Here is a 10,256-nt window from a genome sequence, read left to right as displayed (position 1 = left end):
AAACCTCCAGTGAAAGAAGGAGACAAAAAAGAGAAAAAGGAACACAACAGAGAAAATCCAGGACCCAGCACTACTCACAAGAGGAAACTATCCCTGATGACCGATAAGGCCCAGAAGAAGAAAAAGTAAATTGTTGTATTTTTTTACTTGAATAAAATCTGTGTTCTTGTTTCTATTGTGTGTTATTGTTTTTTTTCAGTTTTCGGAAAATCACTGTGAATGAGTGACGTCATAATCAAATTCTTGAGTATTTGCCAAAATCGTAGTAGCAGCGTTATGAATGGTAGTAGCAGCAGCGTATAGTATATAATGTAAACACAGTGTAAACACACCCCCGTATTTAGGGGGGATTATATGTACTGAATTGACCCGGCTATCCCCCACAGGGGCTGCACTCCCTTGACCCGCCTATCCCCCCAGGGGCTGCACTCAGTTGACCCGCCTATCCCCCACAGCCCCAAAAGTGCACTCAGTTGACCCGCCTATCTAGGCCCTTTATACTACTTGCGCATATTTAACATTAGTGCGACACGGGTTGTCTTAATCGAATACACTCTTACAGTTCAGCGGGAAATAGACATTAAGTAAATCGTGTGAAAGGACAACGACTCACTCTGCCATGGATATAACTCATTGAAAATTACTTACACTCTTCTTTATAAAAAATAACTTCCCAAAATAGTAAATCTTGGTCGAATGAACACAAGAGCACACAAGGGCAATGCACTTAATTTTTAGTTCCCTGCAATAAATTAAGACCTCTTTAAAAAAAATTTTGATCATTAATAAAATTTGCAGAATGAATTGTCTTTACAATATTTCAGCCAATTTAATTTCATGTCTTATTTAAAATGTCAACACTCGCATATTCTTTCAGGTAAAAAATAGTTTCGAAGGCAATATCGTCATATATTATCTCTGTATAAAAACATTTTGGTTCAATTTTTATTTGGTGTATGCGGAACATCATGTTAATATTTTGTTTTATTTATACTAAATTTTATTCACATAAGTGAACGTAAATATGTATTCCCTCACATGTCACATTAGTTGGGAAATATTATAAACTGATGGAATCTGTAACAATATTTCTTAAACGAAGTGCCTAATAGTTTGTATTTCTTATAGAAGATACATCATCACAGATTTTTAAAAATCATGCAGTTATATTTGCAGTTATATTAAAAATCTTGTTCTCATCACACAATTATAAATAGATCCGAGTAATGCCTTGTAAAGCATAAAATTATTCAAATCGACAACACAACTACTTAGCTACAATTTAAAGGAACGTGTTATTTGTTTAATATCAATCAATCAATCATAACTTGATTCTTTTTGTAGACAGGGATACCAATGCTGCTATAATCTATACCCGGACCCAAGAAATAATATTTGCAAAGGTAAATTAAAATGAATTATAAATACATTATACATATATTATCTGTTAACGTTTGAAAGTCATTTGATTGTTATTTGATATCTTAGAAAGAAGTTACATACAAACGAATATGTGCAATAAGACATTATAACTTTAACCTATACACAAATTCTGAGAAGGTCGTTTTCAATTAAATGATTGGTTTGTTTTGCTTCTCAAAAATATAAGTGTTAATATTTTATGCATTCTTTTGGCTAATTTAGAATGTCCCTATGGAACATATGGTTGGAACTGTAAACAGAAATGTGCTTCAGGTTTTTATGGACGACTGTGTCTGTCTGTTTGTGAGTGTCCCGACACTGAATGTGACAGAGTCAACGGATGTATTGCAGGTATTTTATAGAATTCATAAAAACATATCATAAGTTACATGTATGCTAATTTAAAGCATTTTCTTAATACCATGTAGCTGAGCTAATTGATTTTTTTCCCATTCGGAAATTTATAAAGTCATATTATTCTTTATAAGTATCCGCATTTAATTCACATCACTTTCAATACACTTTTGTTCAGGAGGTTTGACATTTTTTAATGTCGTTATCATTCTGAATGAAGGAGGAGGCTTGGTAAAACATTTAAAGGATTATTTTGGAAGTTTGGTGGAAAATTTACTCGCTATGAATCTTTATTCTAATGATTTTTATGAAGTTTTGGAATTAAATGTAATGGTATTTTTCATGAAAATATTCATTTCTGGGAAAATAAAAAACCCAATAAATATATAATATGAAATTAAATTAGCATCCCCTGCCGACCGGTTCTACCCGCCGTGTCCTCTTTGTCATGATCGGAACTTACGAAAAAAAAATCCGTCCTCAATTCAATGTACGAATTAGCAATTTCTAAAACCAGGTAAATTAGTGACAAACAAATTGATGAAGCAAGAATATCAGCAATCTCGTTTAAAGTCATCATTTCGTAAGTTCTATGGTCGAGACCTGGATGGCAAATACACTTCCTCATTGAGTCAAATGCTGACTGAAGTTTTTCATACTAATTGTTAGTCCATTAGTTATACTCTAAATTGGCGATGAATTTTTCCGTTATTTCTTTATCATGACAAGGAGCACAAGGTGGATTTGTCCTTTCTGGGGTTGCGCTCTCTTCCATAGAACCTGATTTCACCTCTGATGTTTTGGAGGCCCGTGTTTGCTGTGCTCCTATTTTATATTGTTTTATTGACTTTTGATCTTGAATAGAGGTTGTTATCTCTATATGTTTTATTTCAACATTGAACCATATCTAGACTGAAGATAATACGAAAAAGATATATCAACATGTTGAGTTTAAGGCGTAGTTAAGGTCTTCCGTCTCCAACGGAAGACCTTCTTGTTATTCTTCGGTTTCTTTTTCCCAATTATTATTATTCTTACCAATTTTGTGCACGCGATTTCTCGTAAACTACTGGGCCGATTCTCATAAAACTTTCACATCTTATAGGTACTGATCTGAACCTTATTGGAAATTTTTTTGTTGATGACATCACTTCCGGTCGTGAAATATCGACAATTTCCTGATTTCAAAGTGCAATTTTGTCTGAACTTAGTAGCGAAAACTGCTTAAGATATGAACTTGAGACTATTTGAGATGATAGTTCATGACTTATAGCTTTGCAGAATAACTTTTCCGTGTATCATCAATACTTCCGGTCGCTACCGGAAGCGAATTTAAAAAACGCAATTTTTCAATTTTTGTTTTTTAATATTTTTGTTTTTGAAATCGATAAGGACCCGTTTGCAAAAGCGAAATATGTAATTTGTTTGAAAATCAAAAAAGCCAATCTCGAGATATTAGCATTTGAAAATTCGAAGCGGCGATCTCAATGGCTAAATGGTTAGCGTGTTGGATTCTCACGCGGGCGACCCGGGTTCGATCCCCCATCTGTCCAAAAAATTTTATCACTTTTTCTGCCTGATTTTTCGTTATTTTTCAATTCTAGACGATTTGCAATTATATATTTTGAAATTTTGATCATATCTTGCGTAATTAGGGGTCACAAAGGGGCCAGAATGTCAAATCTTTGACGCTTTATATCTCGAAAAGGGGGAATATTTTGATAAGCAATATTGAACAAAAGATGGTCAGAATAATGTTCTAAACAATACACATACTTTGAATTTTTGTAAAACGGCCCTAATAAGGACTTGTAGGAGTGGCACCTAAATATTTCCATTTAGCATATCTCAACAACGAATAGAAATCTCTGAATAAGTTTTGAACAAAAAATCTTCAAAATCACAAAACCTTTCATTTGATATCAAGAAAAAGGGGCTGACCCCTCAAATTAGGGGATCAGAGGGGCAAAAGGTCTTTTATCTATAACTCTCTTATGATCAATATCTTGTTACACATTACTGAAGCAAAAGTATTTATCTTAACGATTTGCAACAATTATGATACAATTTTGATCATATGTTACGTAATTAGGGGTCACAAGGGGCCAGAATGTCAAATCTTTGACGCTTTATATCTCGAAAAGGGGGAATATTTTGATAAGCAATATTGAACAAAAGATGGTCAGAAAACATTTTAAACAATATGCATACTTTGAATTTTTGTAAAACGGCCCCGTTAAGGACTTGTAAGGGTGGCCCCTAAATATTTCCATTTATCATATCTCCACAACGAATAGAAATCTCTGAATAAGTGTTGAACAAAAAATCTTCAAAATCATAAGACCTTTCATTTGATATCAAGAAAGTGGGACTGACCCCTCAAATTAGGGGCTCAGAGGTGCCAAAAGTCTTTAATCTATAACTCTCTACTGATCAATATTTTGTTATACATTACTGAAGCAAAAGTATTTATCTTGACGATTTGCAACAATATATGAAACAATTTTGATCATATCTTGCGTAATTAAGGGTCACAAGGGGCCAGAATGTCAAATCTTTAACGCTTTATATCTGAAAAAGGGGGAATATTTTGATAAGCAATATTGAACAAAAGATGGTCAGAATAATGTTTTAAACAATATGCATACTTTGAATTTTTTTTAAATGGCTCCATTAAGGAATTGTAGGAGTGGCCCCTAAATAAATTTCATTTAGCATATCTCCAATCGAATAGAAATCTCTGAATAAGTGTTGAACAAAAAATCTTTAAAATCATAAGAGCTTTCATTTGATATCAAGAAAATGGAACTGGCCCCTCAAATTAGGGGCTCAGAGGGGCCAAAAGTCTTTTATCTATAACTCTCTAATGATCAATATTTTGTAATACATTACTGAAGCAAAAGTATTTATCTCAACATATTTGCAACAATATATTATTAAATTCTGATCATATATGACGTGATAAGTGGTTGCAAGGGGCCAAAATTATATATTTTTTATGCTTTATGTCTCGAAAAGAGGGAGTATTTTTATAAGCCAAATTGAACAAAAGATGTTCCGAATATCATGATAAAAAAGAGAAACTTTAAAATTAATGAAGGAAAACTTAATGTCATTCTCTTTTAACGAATATCTCAGTCATACTCACATCTCATCTTATCGAAAAATTCAACGGAAGACCTACTCGTTGCTCGCAACGAGATCTCATCTAGTTATTTTTCTTTTTCTTATAAACATGATTTTGAGAAAATACACATGATTACAAAAATACCCCTATCATTAACGATGCACGATTAGCATCCACAGATGTTCCATGACAATGACTTAAAAACAGACTTAAATAAAAATTTCAAACCAAAATATTTTTTGAAATAAATTTGATAATGAAACAATATTTTCGTCATATGGTTGAATTCAAATGTTTTACGAAATTTCAATTTGTTTACAAAGTACATTCAATATAACTAAAAATATTAAAACTTTAAATTTTTACTTAAGGCTGTTCTCATTTTATGGTCTTGATCTTGGTACCATAGACTGAGAATGTGTTTAAGTCAAAGCTTTAATTTTTAACACCCGGAGTTTGATTTAATATATTTTGAAAATGTGAAGGATGGGGTTACATTTAGAATAGTTGATTTTGTTTTGATGTGAAATTATCTCATATTATGAGGAAATAAAGAATGAATGAATGAATGAATATCAAAAGCTCAATTAATGGAACCCGCTATGTATCTTGTGAATCCAATATAGATAAGATAATTTAAAGACATTTTGATTGCTTGTAATATTTTTTAAAAATTAAACTGAAATAAGATATGCAAGATTTTCTCTTAAGGTAGTATGGAAAGTTGGATTACAAATACCAGAGTAATCTACAAATTCCTCTAAGATAAAATTAATATCATGAGCATTACATACAAAAATAACTGATGAAGAATAATATTACGCTTGATTTGTCATCTGTGCATATGGTCTATGAATCCGTATTTATTTTGATACAGCGCAGCACATGGCAAGCGTGTCTTTACCACGGCGCTTAACGACCATGACTACAGGATTGGAAACAGGTAGAACAAACGAATTTAGTTAAACAAGCATTAAATCATAAAAAAGATTCGTTTAATAAGAAGATCTGCCCGTATCATTATAACAAGTAGCAAACAGCGGGTGTGACCGGTCGGCAGGGGATGTTGACTCCTCCATGGCACCTGATCCAACCTCTGATTTTTTGGAGGTCTGTTTTGCTATGCTCCAATTGTGTATCGTTTAATGGACTTATAAACTTAGATAAAGTTTCTTATTTCAATATATATCCTTCTTTACATTTTGCAACTTCTAAGCTTAAGAAAATCTTTCAAAGTCACTTGATGAACAACTTGTTTCTTATAAGGAACAACATTTTATGTTAATACATGTATATTGTACACAACGCCTGACGATTCTCCTTTACAACTTTTATAATTTTAAGGAGGAAGTTGAACATTTAATGGAAGCCACTATGGTGTTTTTGTGTGCAAGGATCATTAAATTGTTTGGGAATCATAAGATAAATTCAAAGTCATTTTGATTGTTGGAAATATAAAAAATAAAATAAAAACTGAATATGATTTTGAAGAATGTTCTCTTGGTTAGGGAAGTCAGATTACATAATTCACTCAAAATCCAATTCGATTAACATAAAATGAGCCTCAAAAGCAAAATAATTTAAAAAATAATACAATTCGAATGTGTCAACTTGGCATTTGTTTTACCAACCCGTTTTTATTCTGGAACAGGGCGACAAACAACAAATATGCCTACACAACAGGACTTAACGAGCCACCGGACATTTAAAGGGCCAGTCCATGTAACAGGTAGGACAATGGGTTTTAGTTGAATAAGCTGCAAATAATATCAGGGTATAACTGAAAGTGTGTTTCTTAGATAAGAGAAAAAAAAGAATCATATTAAATAATAAACGATAAATAAATTAACTCCGTTTTCTTAAGATAGTGTGCAATATTGATATTTGTTGTGTTTTTTACTAAACTACATTTAACTAAGAAAATTATTTTAATGTTGTGCACACTCACGCGTAAAAATATACACGAGGAAACTCACGCGTACGTGACGTTACAATAACACTATGTACAGAGATGCTATTGGGCAGACGGAAAATAAAATATTGATTTTTTTTAGTGTTTTTTAATCTGTTTAAGGTTAGTATGAACCATTGGTTGTGTAAAATTACAATATGATTTATATAAATTTCGAAATTGCGCTTAATAAAATATGACTAGATATGTACGTACGTTTCATCCTATTATCTATATTGTTCGACTTCCAAGCTTAAATATACCTTTCAAAGCCACTGCATGAACAACTTGTGTCTCAAAATGAACAAGGAGTCAGGTATATTCATGTTTATCATTCTTTAATTAATTCATTGTTGATGATCTTCTTTGTCTATCCAGTGATATTGATTTTCTTACATAATGATCATATGTTTATAGATCTACATGTAAATTGTAAATGCAATTGATGACACTTGTCACTTTTCCTATTGGACATTTTTGATTAAAAGAATTTATTTTTCTCGAAATATTCTTTACTTCATACTTTTTATTTTGCATTTGCTACGCGTATGTCTTAAATTTCATAAAATTTTGCATTATAAACTTTCCATAACCATATATTGATTGATTGATTGTTTGTTGTTTAACGTCCCTCTTGAGAATTTTTCACTCATATGGAGACGCCACCACTAGCCGGTGGAGGGCTACAAATTTTGTCCTATGCTCGGTGGCACTCAGGGCCTTTGAGCAGTGAGGGATCTTTTTCGTGCCAGCACCTACTGCGACACGGGGCCTCGGTTTATACGGTCTCATCCGAAGGACTGGTCCCCACGTCCCGCAGTGGGATTCGAACCCGCGACGTAAGGATTGACTTCTTACTTCGCGACTCTAGAGCAGACGCTCTAACCACTGCGCCACGCGGGCGACTCCATAACCATATATAGAACAAGAGGCCCAGGGGCCACAGCGCTCACCTGAGCAAATCGGCTCGGAAAAAGCACATATCAGATCAGAACTGAAAGTTTACTGAGGTGGGGGGTGGGGGGGGGGGGGCTTGAATTTTAACCCCCCCAGGGGATCATGATTTGAACAAACTTGAATCTACACTACCTGAGGATGATTCCATATAAATATTACTAATCATGGCTTTGAAGTACTTGAAAAGAAGATTTTAAAAGGTTTCCCTATATATTCCTATGTAAAACTTTGATCAGCCATTTTGGTCCCATCCTACCCCTTGGGGTCAGGATTTGAATAAACTTGAATCTATACTATCTGAGGATGATTCCACATGAGTTTCATTTTTCCTGGCCCAATGGTTCTTGAGAAGAAGATTTTTGAAGATTTTTCCTATATACTCATATGTAACACTTTGATCGGCCATTTTGGCCCCACCCTACCCCCGGGGGTCATGATTTGAACAAACTTGAATCTACACTACCTGAGGATGATTCCACATGAGTTTCATCTTTCCTGGCCCAGTGGTTCTTGAGAAGAAGATTTTTTAAAAATGCCATTAATTTTTCTCTTATTCATAATTATCTCCCCTTGGAAAAGGGTGTGGCCCTTCATTTGAACAAACTCGAATCCCCTTCACCCAGGGATACTTTGTAGCAAGTTTGGTTGAAATTGGCCCAGTGGTTCTTGAGAAGAAGATGAAAATGTAAAAAGTTTACGACAACGACGACGACAACAACGACGACAACGACGACAGACGACGGACAAATTTTGACCAGAAAAGCTCACTTGAGCCTTCGGCTCAAGTGAGCTAAAAACTATTGGATATCTGGTTTTTTGAAGGCAAAGTTAGTATTAATTCTTATCATGGAATTTGAAATGCTTTTGTTTATATTTTGTTTCATGGTTTTAGGGATCTGTGCTACATTATGGATTTTTTCACTTTAAAATTAATTTGAGCAAGAATCTTGAATCACATGTTTTTTTTCTTAATATGTTTCGGGAAAAAAATAAATCTAAGACCACTCTTTGAAAACAAAAACAAAATGAAAACACTAGATAAAATTTCTTCATCAAAATTTCAGTTTCATCATTTTAAGATTTTTTTTTTTAAAGTAAAAAAATTATCTTTTTCTTATTTCAGATTTAGACGTCTAGATTTGATGAATCTTATCTGTGAGAATAATAAAGGAAAAACACTAACTGTTATCAAAACTTACTATATAAACCCATGGAAGTCAGATTTTTCTAGGTCTATGTCTGCTATGCTCCAAATTTGTATTGTTTAATGGACTTCTGAGCTTCACAACTGGTCTTTATTTCCATATCTCCATATATTTCATTCATTTATTCTGTTCGGGACATAGTCTTATAACTTATCCATTCTTAACGCCTATGATGTAGTAGAACTGGATATATTAGAAATATTAGATTGAAAATAGATAGTTTGCAGGGGATGCTCACTCCTACACGATCCCACCTCTGCGATGAAATATAAATAAACGAGAGCTGTTCGAAAAGTTCATGGTCGATGTAAATCTTTGTTATATTACTCACTAGAAATTTAAAATAAGCACAATATAATATGTTACACTATTTGAAGGTAGAAGGATCTGAAGATAACAAACAGTATTCAATCTCAAAGTCCATAAAACAATACAAAACAGGAACAGAGCAAACACCGACCTCCGAAATATCAAAGGTGGGATCAGGTGTCATGGAGGAGTGAGCATCCCCTGCTGACCGGTCAAACCCGCCGTGTGCTCCTTGCCATGGTCAGGAAATAACGGAAAAACCCGTCATTAATTCAATGTATAAATAATGGAATAAAAATGAGCCTGAAAAACGTCAGTCAGCATTTGACTCAATGATAAATTGTATTTGCTGACAAGGTCATTGTATCGACCACAGAACTTACGAAATAATGACTTTAAACGAGACGGCTGACATTCAAGTTTCATCAACTTGTTTGTCAATGATTTACCTCGTTTTAGAAATTCTTTGTACGTAGCGCATACCCTTGCGTATTGAATTAACTGAGATATATATACTCCGTATTCAGGTGATGAAGGTATATAGCTGCATAAGTAAGGGAAGTTGACGATAGAAAAGTTAGTCATCACGTTGATCATATAGCTTGGTTGTTAGATTAACATTAACGTCTTTTTGCTGTGGCCTTCAACTCGACATTTAGATATATCGACGACGTATTTTCAATTAATAATGGTAATTTCCATTCCTACGTCGATACGATATATCCTTGTGTGCTTGAGATAAAAGATACCACAGAGTCCGACACTTCTGTTTCATACTTGGATATTTTACTTGAAAAAGACACAAACGCGGCTTCGGTCAGGTCAGGTCACCTCGTGGGCCAGGTCTCGGGTCCTTATTTCACCATGTTGACCTCAAAAGGGGTAATTAATTGCATAATAGTGTTACATATTTAATTTGAAGTATTTTATC

General features: G+C 33.7%; 1 protein-coding gene across 1 annotated transcript; it reads left to right on the top strand.

Moving 5' to 3' along the window:
- Window positions 1–1,344: 1,344 nt before the first annotated feature.
- Window positions 1,345–6,704, top strand: LOC134254328 (multiple epidermal growth factor-like domains protein 10; the record flags this gene model as incomplete). The annotated part of the gene is made up of 4 exons (XM_062736851.1): window positions 1,345–1,403; window positions 1,645–1,773; window positions 5,781–5,846; window positions 6,555–6,704. Coding segments are annotated over 4 exons (355 nt in total), but the record flags the coding sequence as incomplete, so codon positions are not given.
- Window positions 6,705–10,256: the final 3,552 nt, after the last annotated feature.

This window comes from Saccostrea cucullata, unplaced genomic scaffold (genome assembly GCF_032062105.1).
Source record: "Saccostrea cucullata isolate Sc308-1 unplaced genomic scaffold, CSIRO_AGI_Scuc_v1 ctg1388, whole genome shotgun sequence".
NCBI lineage: Eukaryota > Metazoa > Mollusca > Bivalvia > Ostreida > Ostreidae > Saccostrea > Saccostrea cuccullata.
Note: the sequence above shows the minus strand (reverse complement) of the source record. Positions and strands in the feature narration are given on the sequence as shown.